At 51.1% G+C, this 20,667-nt stretch overlaps 1 protein-coding gene and 1 non-coding gene across 3 annotated transcripts; one reads left to right on the top strand and one right to left on the bottom strand.

The window, feature by feature from the left end:
- The first annotated feature begins 5,189 nt into the window (after positions 1-5,189).
- MIR9237A (microRNA mir-9237a) lies at positions 5,190-5,257 on the top strand. Its single transcript, NR_130547.2, is given in 1 exon segment — positions 5,190-5,257. It is a non-coding gene; the product is annotated as a microRNA mir-9237a (primary transcript).
- A 6,104-nt stretch (positions 5,258-11,361) lies between these two features.
- LOC103300539 (patr class I histocompatibility antigen, B-1 alpha chain-like) lies at positions 11,362-15,602 on the bottom strand. Of its 2 annotated transcripts, XM_054722189.1 has the most exons (8): positions 15,139-15,598; positions 14,237-14,521; positions 13,628-13,906; positions 12,762-13,037; positions 12,562-12,666; positions 12,113-12,145; positions 11,932-11,979; positions 11,364-11,781 (listed from the first exon to the last, which is right to left on the bottom strand). In XM_054722189.1, exons 1-8 carry the CDS (start codon positions 15,209-15,211, stop codon positions 11,777-11,779), a joined length of 1,104 nt encoding a protein of 367 aa, XP_054578164.1. In that variant the 5' UTR covers positions 15,212-15,598; the 3' UTR covers positions 11,364-11,776. The 2 variants fall into 2 exon arrangements, with proteins under 2 accessions (XP_054578165.1, XP_054578164.1); XM_054722190.1 differs by lacking the exon at positions 12,562-12,666 and having other exon boundaries at positions 11,362-11,781; positions 15,139-15,602.
- Positions 15,603-20,667: the final 5,065 nt, after the last annotated feature.

The raw sequence follows: 20,667 nt of genomic DNA on the forward strand, positions 1-20,667 counted from the left end.
ACACGCGCACCCATGTCTCCGTACCTCAGGCTTTTACAGCTCCTCTGATTTTCCTTGTGGTTTTCTCTTTCCTTCTAGTTGTAGGATTTCCAGTCAGCCAGCTTTCCTGTGGTTCTGGATGATGTCCATTTTGTCTTTTAGTTGTATTTTTGAAATTGTTGTGCGAGGCTGCAGTTTAGGTGTTTAACTATGCTGCCATCTTGGTTTCTCCCTGGATTCAGTCTTGAATAACTCTCAAGGCAGACATCCACAGGTGTGGGGAGAGTTTTTCCAACAGTGTGCAGCAATTGCTTCTGCCTGAAGGCTAATTGTTATTCCCAGCCTTTTAATGGGCCTCAGAAACTCCACATTGTGGGGCAAGATGTTTTCCAATAGGGTGAGTCAACTGTCTTCCCCCAGGTGAAATCACTTGGATAACCAATGACTGCCTGAGAAAGATGAACTCCACAGAGTGAGGGAATGACTCAGCACAGGAAACCAGGTTGTCTGCCTTCTGAGCTCTAATCCCAGAGCCCCTGGTTCTGGCTTCTGCTCCCATACCTCCAATCCATCTGTCCTCCCTCTGCCAGAGCACAAGGAGAGTGGCTGCACAGGGACTTTTGTGCATTGGCCCTCGTAAAGGGTGCCTGCATTTCCAGCCTTCTCTCCCTGGCAGATAGCAACCCTGCTGCTTTTCACAGCCAGATGTTATGTGGGCACCCTTCTCAGTTCTGGTGCTCTCCGCTGGGGAGGCCAGCTTTGGGATTAGTCCCCAGAGTTTTCAGTGGCAACTCCCCACAGCTGAGATATCTCTCCAGAACTTCAGCTGCTATCTGTGGGCTCTCAGCCAGCCCTTTCATGACTCTGCCCCTCCTCCAAGTCTCTATGTGGTCTCCATTTTCTGTCCTCGGTTATCAGGGTTCTATCCACCAAGTCTTCCATTGTTTTTTGAGGAAGTTATTTTGTAATTTAGTTGTATTTCCAGTTTGGTCCTGAGAGCATGTCTGTGTAGCATCCACTTACTCTGCCGCCATTCTTTATCTCCTCCATATTCTTAAAGAAAACCTTTTGCCCTGACTGGTTTTTCTCAGTGGTTAGAGGGTTGGCCCATGGACTGAGGGTCATGGATTCAATTCCAGGTCAAGGATATATACCTTAGTTGCTGGTTCCCCAGCCTCAGTGGGTGTGTATGTGGGAGGGAACCAATTAATGTGTCTCTCTCACATCGTTGTTTTTCTCTCTCTTTCCCTCTGATCCCTTCCATTCTCTCTAGAAATCAATGGGCGGGGGGGGGGGATTATCCTTGGATAAGGGTTTAAAAACAAAGACCTTTTAACACTTCATGTAATACTGGTTTGGTGGTGATGAACTCCTTTAGCTTCTTCTTGTCTGAGAAGCTCTTTATCTTACCTTCAATTCTAAATGATAGCTTTGCTGGGTAGAGTAATCTTGCCTGTAGGTACATGCTTTTCATCACTTTGTTTTTGTGTGTGTATGTTTTCTTTTTTTGTTAATCCTCACCTGAGGACATTTTCCCATTGATTTTTAAAGAGAGTGGAAGGGAAAGGGAGAGACAGAGAAACATCAATGTGAGAAGACACATCGATTGGTTGCCTCCCACAAAGGCCCTGAACAGGGCTGGAGAACAAGCCTGCAATCGAGGTACATGCCCTTGATCGGAATCAAACCTGGCACTCTTCAGTCCTCAGGCTGATTCTCTATCCACTGAGCCAAACCAGCTAGGGCACTTTTCATCACTTTGAATATTTCTTGCCACTTCCTTCTGGCCTGCAAAGTTTCTCGTGAGAAATCAGCTGACAGTCATGTGGGCATTCCCTTGTAGGTAACTAACTGCTTTTCTTTTGCTGCTTTTAATATTCTCTTTTTGTCTTTAACTTCTGACATTTTAGTTATGATATGTCTTGATGCAGGTCTCTTTGGATTCATCTTATTTGGGACTTGCTCTGCTTCCTGGACTTGTATGTCTATTTCTTTCACCAGGTAAAGGAAGTTTTATGTCATTACTTTTTCAAAGAGATTTTCAATTTCTTGCTCCCTCTCTTCTCCTTCTCCACCCCCATGATATAAATGTTGTTATTCTTGATGTTGTCCCAGAGGCTCCTTCATACTTCTGGATTATTTTTTCTTTTTGCTGCTCTGATTGTCTGCTTTTTGTTTCCTTATATTCCAACTTCTTCATTGGATTTTCAGCATCCTCTACTCTACTTTTGATTCCCTATAAATTATTCTTTATTTCAGTTAGTGTATGCTTAATTTCTGACTGGTCCTTTTTATTTTTTATTTATGTATTTATTTAATAGATTATTTTTTTAAAATATTTTTATTGTTTTTTGTTTGTTTTTTTACAGAGAAGAAGGGAAAGGGATAGAGAGTTAGAAACGTCGATGAGAGAGAAATATCAATCAGCTGCCTCCTGCACACCCCCAACTGGGGATGTGCCACAACCAAGGTACATGCCCTTGACCAGAATCGAATCTAAGACCCTTCAGTCCACAGGCTGATGCTCTATCCACTGAGCCAAACCAGTTAGGGCTGACTGGTCCTTTTTAATGTTGTTGATGTTCTCACCAAGTTCCTTGAAGTTGTCAGTAAGTTTCTTGAGCATCCCTATAACCATTGTTTTGAACCCTGTATCTGGTAGTTTTTGTGTGTGTATGTTTGTTGTTGTTTGTTTGTGACTTATGATACACTCCTTAGCCATTATTGGTTTTAGTTTTCCATATAAAATAAATTAGTAATAATTACCTAAAACAATTTTTGTGCAGAAACATAGAAAATAAGGGCAAAATTAGAACTGAAGACTAGCTGGAGAGAACACTGATAACCAAGGACAAAAAGTGGAGAGCTCATAGTGAGTAGGAAGAGTAGAGGCGCAAAAGGGCTTGCTGGGTTTTCACACAGAGCAGCTGAAGTTCTGGAGAGATAGCTCAATTGTGGGCGGGTTGCCACTGAGAATTCTTCGGTCTAAATCCTACCTGGTGAAAGAAATAGAGCACACAATAACTGATAAATGTGCCCACATAACATCTGCTGTGAAAAGCAGCAGGATTGCTGTCTATCGGGGAGAGACCGCTAGAAAAGCAGGCACTCTCTTAAAGGACCAATGCACAAAATTTCCTGTGCAGCCACTCACATTTAGGATCCAGCAGAGGGAGGGCAGAGTAACTGGAGCTGTGTGAGCAGAAGCCAGAATTTGGGGCTCTAAGATTAGAGGTGGTAAGGCAGACACCCCAGTTTCCTGTGCTGAGTCGTTCCCTCATGCTGCAGAGTACATCTTTCTCAGGCAGACTTTTGCTATCCCAACAGATTTGCATGGGGGAAGACAGTTGACGCACGCTATTGGAAAACCCTTTGCCCCACCCTTTGGAATTTCTGGGGCACATTAAGAGAATAGCAATTAGCATTCAGGCAGAAGCATTGGTCACACCATGTTGGAAAATCTCTCACCCCATCTGAGGATACTCAAGACTGAATCCAATCAATCTGCAGGCAGAGGTGAGTCTCTGGAGGTGTTGAGTCTTTGCCTGACCTATTTAGCCAGAAACAGCATTTGACACTGTCCTGCACTAGAGATTGAGAGGCATAGAAGATCTAATACATAGTCACAAACCCAAACAGGCAGCCAAAATGGGGAGACAATAAATAAATAAATAAATAAATACCCCAAACGAAAAGACAAGAGAATTCTTCAGAAGAAAAACTAAATGAAGTGGAGATAAGAAATTGATCAGACATATAGTTCATAATAATGATGGCAAAGATGCTCAACAGCATGGGAAAAGACATAGTAACTATGAAGAATGACATAGCACTAATAAAGAACACAGTGGAAAGAATACACAGCAGATTAGGGGAAGCTGAGGATCAGATCAGTGAATTAGAAGACAGGGTAGGAAAAAAAACCACTCAATAGAGAACCAAAAAGAGAAAACAATTAATAAACAGGAGGACAGTTTAAGGAAGCTGTGAGACAACATGAAACATAACAATATTCACATAGTAGGTATGTCAGAAGGTGAAGAAAGTGAGCAAGGGATAGAGAACATGTTTGAAGAAATAATGGCAGAAAACTTCCCTAACCTGGTGAAGGAAAAAGTCACATAAGTCCAGGAGGCACAGAGAGTCCCAGGCAAGAAGAACCCAAACAGGCCCATGCCCAGACACATCATAGTTAAAATGCCAAAAATTAAAGTCAAAGGGAGATACTCAACTGAAGACATACTGGAGAGAACCCTGATAACCGAGAACAGAAAATGGAGACCTCATAGAGACTGATGGGAGGGCCGGAGGCACTAAAGGGCTGGCCGGGCTCCCACAGACAACAGCTGAAGTTCCGGAGAGATAGCTCAGCTGTGGGGGTTTGCCACTGAGAACTCTGCGGTCTCAGAGAGCACCAGAACTGAGAAGGGTACCCACATAACATCTAGCTGGGAAAATCACCAGGGTTGCTGTCTGCCAGGGAGAGACAGCTAGAAATTCAGGCACCCTCTCAAAGGGCCAATGCACAAAATTCCCTGTGGAGCCACCCATTTTGTGCTCTGGCAGAGGGAGGGCAGAGTGGACTGGAGCTAGGTGAGCAGAAGTCAGGATCAGGGGCTCTGGGGTTAGAACTCAGAAGGCAGACACTCCAGTTTCCTGTGCTGAGTCATTCCCTCAAGTTCTGGTAGTTTTTGCTTCCATTTTATTTATTTATTTTTCTGGAGATTTCTCTTGCTCTTTCATTTGTGACATGTTTCTTTTTTCTTTTTTTTCTTTTTCTTTTTTTAAATATATTTTATTGATTTTTTACTGAGAGGAAGGGAGAGGGCCAGAGAGTTAGAAACATCAATCAGCTGCCTCCTGCACACCCCCCACCGGGGATGCACCTGCAACCAAGGCACATGCCCTTGACCAGAATCGAACCTGGGACCCTTCAGTTCGCAGGTCGACGCTCTATCCACTGAGCCAAACCGGTCAGGGCTGTGACATGTTTCTTTGTCTCCGCATTTTAGCTGTCTCTCCCTGTCCCTTCCACTCTCTCTGCTTTTGTTTCTATGTATTAGGTAGATCTGCTATGTTTCCCAAACTTGGTAGAATGGCCTTGTGTAGTAGGTGTCTTGAAGGGCTTAGTGGCTCAGCTTCCCAGTCATCTGAGCTGGGCACTCCAAGTGTGCCCCTGTGTGGGCTGTGTACACTATCCAGTTGTAGTTGAGCCTTGCTTGCTATTGGCATCACTGGGAGGAATTGAACCCCAGGCCAATTGGCTGTGTGGCCCAGCTACAACTACAGTGGAAGAGTTGCTGTGCAAGAGATGCCCCTGTGGAGCAGGACTTGCTTCAGTGGGGCTTTGGTGCTCACTGAGTCTGCTCCTCGAGAATATCATTGTGGAGGTGGTAAGGTTGTAATCTGGCGTGGTCTGAAGCTGCACCGCAGGTGCACTGGCTCTTGAGCATCCCGGGAGGTGCAAAATCAATCACTGCCTCTGTCCTGCCTGGGCCACCCAGCATGAGCTACAAAGCAACCTGTAGATGGATGCTATTTGTGTTGGGCTTGGAGGTGCCCAGGAGAAGCCAAGCTGTGAACCAAGTCAGGCTGCTGCTAGTACCAGGCCTGGGGACACTTATTGAGGGTTACTGGGCATGCTGAGGCCAGCTGCTGCTTGTTTGAAAGATTTTAGGAAAGTCCAGAGCATGAGACAATAGAAGCTTGTTTTATGGAAAAGCCACTGGAAATGGCTAGGATGAGCTACAAGTAGGGTGGGGCAGGGTCTCAGGGAATCACCAGGGTGGAGTGAAAAGTGTGAGCCAGGCTGATGGAGATTCAGATGTTGTGTGCTGCCTGCCTGCTCTTTGGTGGGCGTTACCAGCACTTTGTCTGGGAGAAAGCTGCCCCTCCCGCTCTCCCTCTAATTCCAGGCAAGTTAGTTCCTCCCTGAATGTCCTAGATTCCTTCCAATCTGCTGCCCTAGCTCTGGATCTCAGAGAGAGTGAGTCTGAGTAAGTTCGTGCATGGATCCTTTAAGAGGAACTGCCTGGGCCAGCAGCCTCCATGTCACTTAGCCACAATCCCCACTGTTTGTTTTTTTAAATATGTTTTTATTGATTTCAGAGAGAGGAAGGGGGAGGGAGAGGGATAGAAACATCAATGATGAGAGAGAATCATTGACCAGCTGTCTCCTGCATGCCTACTGGGGATTGAGCCTGCAACCTGGGCATGTGCACCAACTAGGGATCAAATTGTGACCTTTTGGTTCATGGGTCGATGCTCAACCTATGATCCACACTGGCCGAGTCCTGCTGGTTTTTACAGCCAGAACTTGTGGGGACTTCTCTACCTGGCACTAGGATCCGGGGCTGGGACCCCTCACTCCTCAGGGAAACCTCCACGGCCAAGACATCCCTGCCAGTTTTAAACTGCCACACAGATGTGGGGTCAGCTGGTTCCACAATTCCGCCCATGTCCCCTCGTAGCAGTCTCGATGTTTCTTTAATTTCCCAGTTGTAGGACTTATGTTCAGCTAGATTTCAGGTGGTTCTGAATGATGACGGTTCTGTGTTTTAGTTGTAATTTTGATGTGGCTGTGGAGGCAGCAAGTACCACGTTTAGCTACATCACCATCTTCAGCCTCCTCTATTCTCATGTGCAGCTCGTTCCACTGGCTTGGGAAATTCTTATCAATACTTTCTTTGAGTCGGCTCTCTGTTTCCCTCTCCCTCTCTTCTCTTTCTGGTATACCTATTATCCTTAGGTTGCTCTTTTTAGTCAGTTCCCATAGAGTTCTTCATCCCCTCCCCACCTCACACAAACTTTTAAAAAAACTTTTAAAATATGTTTATTTTAGAGAGTGGGGTGGAGAGAGAACCATTGATGTGAGCGAGAAATAGTGACTGGCTGCGGCCTGCACATGCCTGGACTGGGGATCCAGCCTGTGCTCTTTCAGTCCTCAGGATGACGCTCCAACCAACTGAGCCACACTGGCCAGGGCCCCACTTTTTGTTGTTGTTGAATAACTCTTAGCTCTTTCTCTTCTTACTCCTGGGTCGTTTCTAGTTTGCTGTCTTTGAAATTCTCTCTTCCATCTGGTCTGCTCAGTTCCCAGTGCTCACTTACTGAGCTCTGCAGCTCCAGAACCTCATTTGGTTCTTTTTTATAATTTCAATCTTTTTGTTAAAGAACTCTTTTTGTTAATTAATTTTCTTCCTGAGATCACTGAATTGCCTTTCTGAGTTCTCTTGTATCTCATTGGGCTTCTTTACAGTATAACTGCAATCTTAAATTCCCTGCCATTTATGTCACAGTCTTCCATGGCTTTGAGTGTGGTTTCTGGAAACTTCATTTTCTTTCTGTGCTCCCATGTTACCTTGGCTGTTCGTAGTGTTTGATGGATTGTTTCTCACCATCTCATTTAGGCACTGTTTTACTTTCTACTGTCAACAATTCAGTAGTCCATAGGTAGGTACTGACTTTTCTTTTCCAGTAGAGGGCACGATAGCACAAGTTTTTGTTTTCTCTTATCCGCAGTACTTATACCTCTGTTGGGTTAAGAAAAATGCTGTGTAACCCGGGATGGTGGTTATCCCCTCTGTGACCAGGGCTTTGCACTGTGGTGGGTGTAAGGACAGAAAAAGGCATTTCTTTTTCTTTGCTGTGACCTTCCACAATTTATGAGAAGCTCCTGTCAATTAAATAAACCCCAAAATGTATTGGCTCCTCTGTTCAAACTGGTACATGATAAGCTACTCTCAAGGCTACACTCTTCCATCCCCTCCCCTCTGCTGTTTTAATAACTCAAGAATGATTCACACCAAGGAGTCTCTGGTTAATAGAACGTACCCTCCCGTCTGCATCCCCCTGGCTGTGGACCGTGTAAGGGAGAGTGTCCCTGGGGTCTGGCCCCTCATGGCTCTTCCTCCTGTGTGGCGCCTCCTTGGTGTGGCTCAGTCCCAGGTGGCTGGGCTTCCCAGGAGGTCAGGTGTCCTCTAAGCCTCAAGGCCAACATTTTTGGAGAACCTAGGCCAGACATTCAGAATCTCAGGGCCTCAGATTCTCGAGCTGTGAAAATGAACGGATCCAACCCACTCTCATTGTGGTGCGATGGAGATTACATGACACCCGGTAATCTATGCATTGGTGCTATTCTCCGTGTTGCCTGTACTGCTGACCCCAAGGAGGCATAGGATCGTGGAGCCATCGGTAGGGATTTCCGACTGGTGAAGTCCAAAGGAGAGGTTTTGCTTCATGCTGAGTTGGGAAAGGGGTGGGGAGTGAGGAGTGACCGGGTTCAGGATTGGTACATTCTAAGATGCTGTTAGCAGTAATTCAAGGGAGAACCACACCTGTACTTAAGTCCAGAGTGGATTCCAGGGGGCTTATTGCCACAAACACAAAGTAAGACCCATGAACCATTTAAAACTCAACAGCTAGGAAAATCTACATTAGCAAATGTTAGAGTGGGGTAAAGCGAGGCCAGCTGGGCAAGCTGGGATATCTGAAACAGCTGCTGAAACGGGGAGTTTACTGTTGACCTAGCCATGACTTTCCTGGGCCCACATCTCTTATAATTACTGCCTAACAGCCTCGAGGAGGGCGGCAGCTCAGGCCAGTCCCTTGCCTCCTGCTTCAGGCACACCTCCCAGCAGATTAGTTTTGATATGTTCAAAGATGAACTCAACTCTGCAAAGACAGCAAGTAAGTGTAAAACTTCGGAATCCAGGGAGATTCTACATTTCTCCCCAGAAATGACCTCCTGGTGAAGTGCTGAAGAGGGAGGGTCCTTCCTGGGGTCCCCGGGCAGAGGGGTGTTGGGCTGCAGCCCTAAATAGAATTGCCTTTTTTACCTCAGACAACTTCAGTTCTCACCTGAGCGAGGGTAGGTTTTCTGGTGCGGTTCTTCTGAGCGTGTGTGTGGGTTTAGGAGTGGGACGCGGGTTTTCTGGGAATGGTAGTCCTTCAATGGAACTGGACACCCATCCACTGTGGCTCTGACTTCCCTGCCACCTCCCAGAGGAAATGGACTGGCCTGCCCCACTTCTCAGTACCCCATTGTGCAGGAGTGATTGTAGGCTTGGAGTCTGAGCTCCCCAATCTCGCCCTCCTCCCTGATGCAGAGCCTGTTCAGTTTAGGGCGAAGTCTTTGCGGTCTGCTGGTCTGATGCAGAGCGCGGTCCCATCTCCTGAAATAAAGGCACATGTGCAGATAACACCTGTGCTTGCAGTGCCACGATGGGAGGTCCCAGGTGCCAGGTTAGGACCTTGGCTCTCCATTTACACGCTGACCTGCAAACTGCTCTTGGTCCAACGCTTCTTTGGCCCTAACCCTCCCCCACCCACCCATTGGCTCCTGGACCAGTGGCCTCACTCCCTACACCAAGTATCCAGAATCCTTGTTTAGGCCACTCGGTCAGCTCTGGCTTTCCCCTGCCGCAGGCCTGCTCCCCACACTCCGCCTCCTGTGCTGCATGGCCAACCCTCAGCCTCTGCGTGGGGGACCTGCCCCACGTGCACCGTGCCTGCCTGACTTGGGCATGTGAGTTCGTTTCCCTTGCTATCCTCCCCGCTTTCTAGCCCTAAACTACCCTTGGGCACAGTGCCTCCCTGAGACCCCTGCCACCTGCCTGTCCCCGGGGACACTGGCAGGTCCATCCACCTCTTCACCTGGGCCCGGGCTGACACCTTCACCTCACTGCCACACAGCCCCTGGCGCCCCTCGCCTCACTGCCACACCCTCCCTGCCCCACCCTGACCTGATGACCCTCCATCACAGGCAGCAGCCTCTTACCGTTCCTCCACCCACCGCCTCTGGCCATGATCGCTCCCATCCTGGATCCCTCACACCACCCCCCCCTCCACTCCTTGGGCAAGACCTCCTTCACTGTGACCTCCTTGCCCCTGCTGGCAAGCTCTCCTTTCCTCCTACCTGTACCCTTAGGGGCCCTGTCCCCAGGCTCCCTCTGTGGCACCTGTCCTGCATGTTGGGCCATCTCATCCCATCTCCCATTCCTCCCTTCCCCTCTCCTACTTCCGAGCCCTGGAAAAAAAGTGTGGGGAGGAGGCGTGGGGGCCCAGGTGTGCCAGCCTCCCAATCAGAGTTTCTTTATATGTTACTAGTGGCCCGGTGCATGAATTCATGCACATTGAAAGGAAATTAATTAGAAGGTGGCCGGCGGGCAGGACTGGGGGAGAAGGGCCAGACATGCCCTGGAGCCAACCCTCCTCGGTCCCTCCCAGGCCGGCCGCACCTGGGTGGCTCCGTGGCTCGAAAGGCAGCTGTGGAGTGAGTGGGATCCCTCCCGCAGGTGGAATCCCTCGGCTTGGCCTGCGGGGATCAGGCTGAAACCAGCTCTCCCAACATCCCGAGGGGTCCCAGAGTGAGAGAGGGCACTCTGCAAAGCTGCTGCGTACAGGGTGTGGAACGCAAACACAAGTGAGCAGTAACCAGATTCGGGCCGACATGCCCAGCAACAACATAACCCGCGGCCGAAGGTGGAATCTCGCGGCCCCGGGAGGAATCCGGCTCCCTCCTCTCTGGTTTCAGGGTGCATCACCTGAGAACCGCCTGCCAAGTCACTGCAGCTCAGCAGCTCCTGCGTTGAGCGTCTACACCCTGGTGGTCAGTGCGCAGATAGTGGGAAGGGCACTTAGCATATTAGCCTTTATATATAGATAGATTTCAGACAGGAAAGGAGAGGGAGGTGAGATAGAAGCATCAATGATGAGAGAATTATTGATCTGCTGCCTCCTGCAGGCCCCCCACTGAGGATCGAGCCTGCAACCTGGGCATGTGCCCTGACCAGGAATCGAACCCTGACCTCCTGGTTCATAGGTTGATGCTCAACCACTGAGTCACATCGGTTGGGCCTAAGCAGAGGTTCTTTATATATCTACGCTAATAAGAGAAAGATGCAAATTGACCGTACCTCCATGACACCCGCCAGCCAATCAGGAGTATGCAAATTAACCCATCAAAGATGGCGGGTTAATTTGCATACACAGGCATGGAGCGAAGACTGAAGGCTCTGGCCCGAGTGAAGACTGAAGACTGAAGACGACTGAAGACTGAAGAGGCTTGGCTTCTCCACCACGGCTGGAGTGAAGGCCTGGGTCCTGGGTGCCGGAGGAAAACCAGTGCTGGCAGCCAGGGGAAGGAAGGCCTATTGCATGAATCTTCGTGCAACGGGCCTCTCTAGTATGTATGTGTGTGTGTGTGTATATGTATACACACACACACACATACATATACATATGTATATATATATATGTATATATATACACACACACACATATACATATATATACATATATATATACACACACACACACACACACACACACACACACAGACACTTTTTTTTTTTAATTTCAGAGAGGAAGGAAAAGGGGGAGGGATAGAAACATCAATGATGAGAGAGAATCATTGACTGGCTGCCTCCTGCATGCCCCATACTGGGGATCGAGCCTGTAACCCAGGCATGTGCCCTTGACAGGAATGGAACCCAGAACCTTTCAGTTCGTAGGCCAACGCTCTATCCACTGTGCCAAACTGGCTAGGGCTAAGCAGAGGTTTTTTTTCTTTTTTAATAAATTTTATTGATTTTTTATAGAGAGGAAGGGAGGGGGATTGAGAGTTAGAAACATCCATCAGCTACCTCCTACTACGGATGTGCCCGCAACCAAGGTACATGCCCTTGACCAGAATGGAACCTGGGGCCCTTCAGTCCACAGGTCTATCTACTTCTTGAGGCAGGAAGTTGGGGCCTGAACAAATCTTTCATCACTCAGTCCCCACAAGGCACATGCCTCAGGCTGTAGAAGAAAACAATCATGAACAAATACAAGTCAGTCACTGTAACTGGTGACATTCTCCAAAGTCCACTTCATGCTCAAAATGTCCCAGAGAAACTCCATTACCCAGTCCTCCCCTCTGCCCAGCCCCTCCCCACACCAGGGTCTCACCTTTAGAAGCCTTGAGAGACACATCAGAGCCCAGGGAACTGTCACTGCCTGGGATAGAACAAGACGGGATGTGGTCAGAGCCCCCAGGACAGGAGACTAAAGGAGGAACTATGGGGGTGAGGTCCCCCACGGGATCCCGTCTGCATTGTCACAGGCCTCAGCGTCACCCCTCCATACTCACTGGCAGCCTGAGCGTAGCTCCCTCCTTTCCCACCTGCGGGAAACAAACACCCTGTGAGACCAGGGAGGAGGCAGGGCCATGAGGTCCTAAAGGAAGCCCTAGTCCTGGGCCCCAGAGAAGTTTCCGGAACTGTGACCACAGACCCAGGGCAGGATCAGGAAACCTGAGGAAAGTACACACGTGGGGACTGGACCAACTGCCCTCCTGGAGGTCTGCCCTCCGCAGGGACCTTCCACTCTGACCTGGTCTCCATCAGTAGAATCACCAGGTGATAAATCTATGCCTCATTCTCACACGTGCCTTACTAAGGAGTTAGTGTGAGCAAATAGGGCCCACACTGGGCAAGCACACGTGTGGGCTGGTGCTTCCCATGAATGAAGTGGGACACACTTCTTCCTGGGCTTGAACCCCTCCCTGGGACAAGAGACTCAGACCCCACCCCTGCCCACCTGAGCGCCTCCTCCCCCACATCACAGCTCCAGCCACAGCTCCCAGCAGAACCAGGATCCCAGCGATGCCCAGGATGATGGAGATGAAGGTGTGAGGAGGCGGCTCTGGGAGGAGAAGGGAAGGGAGGGTGAGGGCCCTGACCCCAGGCCTCAGCCCCTGCTGCCCTGAGAAGAGGCTCTGTGCCCACAGCCTTCCTCACCCCATCTCAGGGTCCGGGGCTCGGGCAGCCCCTCGTGCTGCACATGGCACGTGTATCTCTGCTCTTCGCCAGGGGGCACCACCAGGGCCGCCCACTTCTGGAAGGTCCCGTCCCCGGCAGGCCTGGTCTCCACCAGCTCCATGTCCTGGGTCTGGTCCTCCCCGTCACGCTGCCAGGTCAGGGTGATGTCCGCAGGGTAGAAGCCCCGGGCCCAGCACCTCAGGGTGACCTCCCGGTCAGAGAGGGGGTGATGGGTCACGTGTGTCTTTGGAGGGTCTGAGGGAAGGGTGAGGATATTCAGGAACTTGGCATCGATCCTGGGCCACTCCAGCAGCGCCCATGTGACCATCCTTGGACAGGACCCCTGTGGTGGGGGAAGGAGCACACAGCGCACACACCAGCCGGGACTGAGGCAGCTGGAAGGACCTCCTAGTCTTCAGAAAGCTCTAGAATCAGAGTGACACAGCCCAGGGCAGGAGGCAGGTCTCTGAGGGGAGAAAAGGCATTTCTGGTCCTGACCTGGGTGGAGGCCACATGACTCAGAAAAGCCAGGTCAGACCTCGGACCCAGTGGGCGAGGGGCAGCGAGCAAGGCCTGAGAGAGAAGGTCCCGGTGGGTCCCAGAGCCACCGCAGGGCCCATGGGAAGCCTGATCGATTATTTCAGGGCTGGTCCCCGCTCCTTTCCCGGATCCCAGGAGAGACTGCACCCTAACTTTCCGGGAGAGAAAGCTGGGGTCACTCTCTGCTACCGGATCTTCGGTCTCCCCACGCAAGGAGGGCCTTATTTTGAGGCTGACCCCATTTCCTCCTCTCCTCTTCGCAGGCCCCAGCCCGAGGGGAGATGGCGGCCCTTCGCCCCTGGCACCTGCGCGCCGCAGAAGGTCCTTTCCTTTCTCCAGGTATGTGCGGAGCCACTCCATGCACACCCTCTCCAGGTAGTTCCTCTGCACCTCCGCCTCATCCACATCCTCGTATCTGCGCCGGGAACGCTGAGCAGCCGCCCCGCTGGCCGCGGTCCAGGAGCGCAGGTCCTCGTTCAGGGCGATGTAGTCGGCGCCGTCGTAAGCAAACTGGTCATAACCGCGGAGGAAGCTCCCGTCCGGCCCCATTTCGCAGCCGTACATCCACTGGAAAGTGTGAGACCCTGGCCCCGCCCCCGCGGTCAGCCCCGCCTCGAGCCCCGCCCCGCCCCGCCCCGCGGTCAGCCCCGCCTCGAGCCCCGCCCCGCAGGCAGCCCCGCCCCGCCCCCCAGGCAGCCCCGCCCCGCCTCAAGCTCCGCCCCGCCGCCCCGCCCGCAGGGATTAAACCTAAACTGAAAGTGAAGTCGGGTCAAATTCCCCGCAGGCTCCTCCCGGGGTGGGGGGGGGGTGGGGGGGGTGGACGGGTCCCGCAGCCTCCGGTGAAGCTCGGACCCGGCCTCTCGGGCGACCCCGGCCCGTCGGAGGGGATGGGTGGGGGCAGCCGCGTGGCTCACCGTCCGCGCTCTGGTTGTAGTAGCGGCGCAGGTTCTTCAGGTTCGCGCGGAAAGCCTGTGCGGTTTCCCTGATGTTCCTCGTCTCTACGTCCCAATACCGCGGGTCCGCCTGCTCCACCCACGGCTCCTGCATCCACGGCGCCCGCGGCTCCATCCTCGGGCTCGCGGAGTCGCTATCGAACCGCACGAACTGCGTGTCGTCCACGTAGCCGACGGCGATGAAGCGGGGCTCCCCGCCGCCGGGCCGGGACACCGCGGTGTAGAAATAGCTCAGGAAGTGCGGGCCTGGGGGAGGGGAAATCTCAGGGAGTGGGGCCTGGGGGGGGATCTCAGGAAGTGCGGGCCTGGGGGGGGATCTCAGGAAGTGCGGGCCTGGGGGGAGGGAAATCTCAGGGAGTGCGGGCCTGGGGGGAGGGGAATCTCAGTGAGTGCGGGCCTGGGGGGGGGATCTCAGGAAGTGCGGGCCTGGGGGGGGATCTCAGGGAGTGCGGGCCTGGGGGGAGGGGATCTCAGGGAGTGCGGGCCTGGGGGGAGGGGAAATCTCAGGGAGTGCGGGCCTGGGGGGAGGGGATCTCAGGGAGTGCGGGCCTGGGGGAGGGGATCTCAGTGAGTGCGGGCCTGGGGGGAGGGGAAATCTCAGGGAGTGGGGGCCTGGGGGGAGGGGATCTCAGGGAGTGCGGGCCTGGGGGGAGGGGAAATCTCAGGGAGTGCGGGCCTGGGCCGGGGGCGAGGGGCCGGAGGGGCGGGGCGGGGCGGAGAAGAGAGAGGGCGTGGGCGGGGCTCAAGGTGGGGCATCTGGGGTCTGGGCGGTGGCGGGACAGGCGCCTAAGCCGGGGTCCTGCGTCCCAGCCGAGCCGCCTCCTCCTCCCCGCAGAGGCGGCTCCCTCCCGACCCGCACTCACCCGCCCAGGTCTCGGTCAGGACCAGGGCCCCCGAGAGCAGCAGCAGGAGGGTTTGGGACCTCTGGATCCGCATTCTCCGCGGGCAGGGAGACTCTCATCCGGGCGGCTGCGAGCTCTGAACCGGAATCGCGCGGAGGCTTTCCTTGTTAGACACCGGCTACCCAATGGGAGTGAGAGCTGGGCACGCGTCACGGGTTTTCGGAGGAGGACGCGACACGGTTGTGAGAGGAAGTGAAACACCAAGGACTTTCGGGGCCCCAGACTCCATCCTCGGACTGAGACGCCGGGAGCCAGGCCTGGCACCTGGGACTGGGCCCTGACCCCTCTCCGGCGCGGAGAGCTCCCTGTCGCCTTGTCTCCCGGGTCGTGACGCAGTTTGTCTGAGGAAGCCGGCCAGGACTGCAGCTGGGCTCACCCCCTTTCCGTTCGCTTCCCCCGGTGGCTGGCGCACATTTAACACCAACAGGAAACCCCAGTTTGGGGCACCGTGAAGAAAGAAACTTTCAGCACAAAACAGCTCAATTGTGACCATCCGCGGCCCCTGATTTGCATGGGGACTCCAAATCCTCCCGTGTTGGTTGGTCATGATAGAGCCACTCTGGTTGGTCGGAGTTGTGCACCTCCTATTGGATGAGGAAAGCTTCAGTCCTATTGGCTGAAAAGGGATTCCAGAGTTGGCTAGGTTGGCAGCAACAGTGCAAGTGAACTAACAAGCAAGAGAGATGGAGTCATAGCTCACTGACAGCTGTGGGGCAGGGGTTTGGGAGGGGGGTGATGTGGAGCGATTGAGCAAAAAAGGGAAAAAAGGGGGGAAGAACTCGTGGACATGGACAACCGTGTAGTGATTGCAGGTGGAGGAGGACGGGGAAAGTGGAGGGTATGGGGGGATCAATGGTGATGGATGAGACTTGACTTGGGGCACTGAGGGAGCTGGGCAGCCCTGATTGATCTCCCCACAGGTGGCAACCAGTGGCCAGCAGGCCCTGATCACCTGATTGGGGCCAGGCCCCAGGATGGGATTGGGATCTGGGAGTGGGTGGCGGTGACCAACCTCCCGTGGCGCTCGGGGCCGGGGGCTGCGACCTCTCACTGGCTACCTGGGAGTGGGGGTGACAGGGATGGAGGTGCGGTGAGAATGTGGGGTGTCCCCCGAGCTCCCTCTCACTCCCACTGCTACCCTCCCCCGGGACACCAGGGCTCATGTGCTAGGGAAGCGCCCGCACTCAGGTGAGCCGGGCCGCAGCCACTGGGACCACAGGGGCCAGTTGGGCTCCCCGTGGGTTTGCGCAGGAGCCGGTCTGCAAGGCCAGCCGGGTGAGAGCGTGCTGCACGCCCGGCTTCCATGCGGTGTGGCTGGGTGGCCCAGAGGCCCACACTGTGCCCCGGCCCATGGCGTCCAGCTGCGCTCGCTGCATCTCTGCATGGGGACTCAGGCACCATGACTGAGGTGCGGGGGGGCTGTGGGAGCCCAGGTGCTTCCCAGGGCCCAGAGGTCAGCTGGCACCTGCCCTTCCACACCAGAAGCTCCTGCTTCGATTGCCAGTCAGGCCCAGGGACTGCACCCATGAATGAATTTTATGCACTGTGCCTTTAGTCTACATATATAAAAGCCAAGTGACCAGAATGATGGGATGACCAGAACGACCGGTCACAATGACACACACTGCAGTGGCCAACCAGCCTGATCAGGGCTCCGATCGCCCCCCACAAACCTTCCCCGGCCCCTCCTCCCACTGCCCGACTTCCTAATGCCACAACCCTTTAATACGGTTCCTCATGTTGTGGTGACCCCCAACCATAAAATTATTTTCGTTGCTACTTCAGAACTGTAATTTCGCTACTGTTATGAATCATAATGTAAATATCTGTGTTTTCCAATGGTCTTAGGCAACCCCTGGGAAAGGGTCATTTGACCCCCAAAGGGGTCGAGACCCACAGGTTAGAACCGCTGCGCTATGATGTGAACTGATGACCAGGGGGCAGTCAACCAATAGCTATAACGTGCACTAACCACTAGGGGACAGACACTCCGACTGGTAGGTTAGCTTGCTGCTGGGGTCTGGCCAATTGGGACTGAGCAAGATGGGCTGGACACACCCTGGAGCCCTCCTGCAGTCCCTCCCCAGCTGGCCAACCTCCCGCATCCCTCCCCAGTCCCAATCATGCACTGGTGGTGTCCCTTGGCCTGGCCTGCGTGCTCGGGGGATGTTGGAGAGCCGGTTTCAGCCCGATCCCACAGGCCAGACTGAAGGACCCCACTGGTGCATGAATTCGTGCACCGGGCCTCTAGTTACTATATAAAAATTACTGCAACTTAGTGGCTGAAAACAGCCCCCATTTATTTGCTCACAGTTGCTTAGTGAGAAATACAGGTGCAGTGTGGTGGGTCCTCTGGTCAGGGCCACAAGCTGTGTCCTCATCCCAAGCTCAGGACCTCCTCTGAGCTTATAGAGAGATTGTTGGCAGAATTCAGCTTTTTCCTCTTGTAGGTATGAGGTCCCTGTTTCCTTGACAAGTCAGCAAGGAAGAGCTGAAGGGTGAGAGAGCTGCTTCCAAGACCAAGTTCCCACCATAGTCTTTACCATGTGGCCCTTCATCCTCAAAGCCCCAGTGGAGAAAAACCCCTCACATTGAATTCCTCTCTCATTGGAACCTCTCTGCCCAGGAGGAACCCCAGTCAGCACTCGCCTGATAGGACTGTCCCACCCTGGGTAGTCTTAAGGTCAACTGATTTGAGACTGTAGAAATGTCTATAAAATCCCTAACCTACATTAGTGTTTGCTTGAATAACTGGAGAAGATAAATAATTAGGGTGGTTATTGGGGGCCATCATAGGATCAGCCTAGTACCACCTGTTTTTCCTTTTATGTTTATTTGGGTCATGGTGTCAATTAAAATTCAAAAAAATAGATTTTTGTGAATGATAATAAAATACACATCCTGCCTATTAGCTCCCAAAATTCCTAAATCTCAAATCCAAATTACATGTGTAATATCATAACCAATTTAAAGCAAGTTAAATGCAATCATTCATTCTCTCTTTGGATACTGTATTAGTTTGTACTGCAGCCGAACAAATTACCCAAAACTTAGCAGCGCACAGCAGCAAACAAGAGCTATCGCTTGCGGTTTCCCAGGGTCAGGAAGCCAGGGCGGGTTCCGGAGTGCTTCTGGCTCAGGCGTCTCTCAAGGTTGCAATCAAGTTGCCAGCCAGGGCTGCGTGGTCGGAAGGCTGGCTGGGCTGGAGGACTCACATGAAACATGGCTCACCCACAGGGCTGTTGAAAGAGGCCCGATTTCCTTCCTGTCTGGTCCCAGTAGCCCTCAGTCCCTAACCACGTGGACTTGCCATAAGGCAGTGAATGCTAGAGCTCCTTCCCACAGAGCAAGTGATCAGAGAGAGAGCAACCAAGATAGAAGCTGCAGTGAATCTCTTGCCCTAGACTGAGTCACATATCATTACATCAGCCTCACTCTATCAACAGTGAGTCATCAAATCCAGCCCACACTCAAGAGGAGAAAATTACTCCATCTCTTAAAGGGAGGAGTATAAAAATTTACATAAATGTAAAGACAAAAATGATAATTAAATATTGTTTCAGAATTTTGTAAGTCAAATGCTTTTGTATCTGATTATTTTTCTTTAATGCTTTAAATTTCACCTTTGGGAAGAAATAATTAAAGTTTGAGATGGGGCAAGAGGGGACAGGAGTGGGCTGGAAGAGGTTAATGGGGGAAAAAGAGGACCTATGTAATACTTTCAACAAAAAATATATTTTTTAATATTTTTATTGATTGCAGAGAAGAAGGGAGCGAGGGGAGAGATAAATAAAAATATCAATGATGAGAGAGAATCATGGATTGGCTGCCTCCTACCTACTGGGGATTGAGCCCACAACTCGGGCATATGCCCTTGACTGGAATCGAACCCAGGACCCTTCTGACCGCAGACCAATGCTCTATCCACTGAGCTAAACCAGCTAGGGAACAATAAATATTTTTAATAAAATAAATATATATATATAAAGTATAGCTAAAAAAAATTTTTAACGTTTGAGACAGAACAAGACCCACCTCAGAATGAAAGAAAGGTACATACTGGCTGAAAGTAAAGGGATGGAAAAGATATTTCATGCAAATGGAAGCAGAAAAAAAAGCTGGGTAGCAATACTTATATCAGACAAAACTAGACTTTAAAAGAGGGGCTATAATAAGAGACAAAGGATGATATATGATGATAAAGGGATCAATCCAACAAGAGGATTGTAAACATTTATGCACTCAACGTAGGAGCTCCTAAATATACAAAGCAAATTCTGTTGGACATAAAAGGAGAGATCAACAGTAATACAGTCCTATTAGGGAATTTTATCACCCCACTGACATTAATGTATAGATCTTTCAGACAGAAAATCAACAAGGAAATCATGGCCTTAAATGACATACTAGACAAGATGGATTTTATTGATATTTTCAGAGCATTTTACCCCAAAACAGCAGAATATGCATTCTTTTTAAGTGTACATGTTAGGACACAAAACATTAGTGTCAATAAATTATAAAATACTAGAGGCTCAGTGCACAAATTCATGCATGGGTGGGGTCCGGCCGGCCCACCTCAATGGGGGCCCATTGGGCCGGGCCAATCGGGGGAGAAGGGCTGCAGGCAATTGGCTGGCCGGTCCTGCCCCCAACTGGGGTTTTGGGGGCTGATCAGGGGCTGGGCCAGCCAGGGGCAGTGGGGCCTATGGGGACCCGTATCAGGCTGGTTGGCTGCTGCAGTGCGTGTTCTGGTTGTTCCACCATTCCAGTCACTGGGCTTTTATATATATAGATTGAAATCATATCAAGCATCTTCTCTGACCACAGTGGTATGACACTAGAAATGAATTTTTTTAAAAATCAAGAAAACACAAATATATCAAGGCTAAATGACTTGTTACTAAACAACAAATGGGTTAACAAGGAGATCAAGGAAGAAACAAAAGATACCTTGAGACAAATGAAAAAAAACACACAAAATCTATGGGCCATAGTTAGAGCAGTACATACCACCTCAAAAAACAAGAAAATTCTCAAATAAACCATCTAAAAAATAATACATCTAAAGGAACTAGAAAAAGAACAACAAACAAAGCCCAATGTGAGTAGAAGGAAGGAAATAATATAGATCAATGATCAAAGGAACAATAAACAAAATAGAGTCTTAAAGAATACAAAAGAGCAATGAAACCAGGAGCTGGTTCTTAATAAAGATAAACAAGATTGACAAACTTTTAATCAGACACATTAAAAAAACACACAAATAGCCAAAACCGGTTTGGCTCAGTGGATAGAGCGTCGGCCTTCGGACTGAAGGGTCCCAGGTTCGATTCCGGTCAAGGGCATGTACCTTGGTTGCGGGCACATCCCCAGTGGGGGTGTGCAGGAGGCAGCTGATCGATGTTTCTCTCTCATGGATGTTTCTAACTCTCTATCTCTCTCTCTTCCTTTCTGTAAAAAATCAATAAAATATTTAAAAAAACACAC

Source organism: Eptesicus fuscus, chromosome 10 (genome assembly GCF_027574615.1).
Source record: "Eptesicus fuscus isolate TK198812 chromosome 10, DD_ASM_mEF_20220401, whole genome shotgun sequence".
Lineage (NCBI taxonomy): Eukaryota > Metazoa > Chordata > Mammalia > Chiroptera > Vespertilionidae > Eptesicus > Eptesicus fuscus.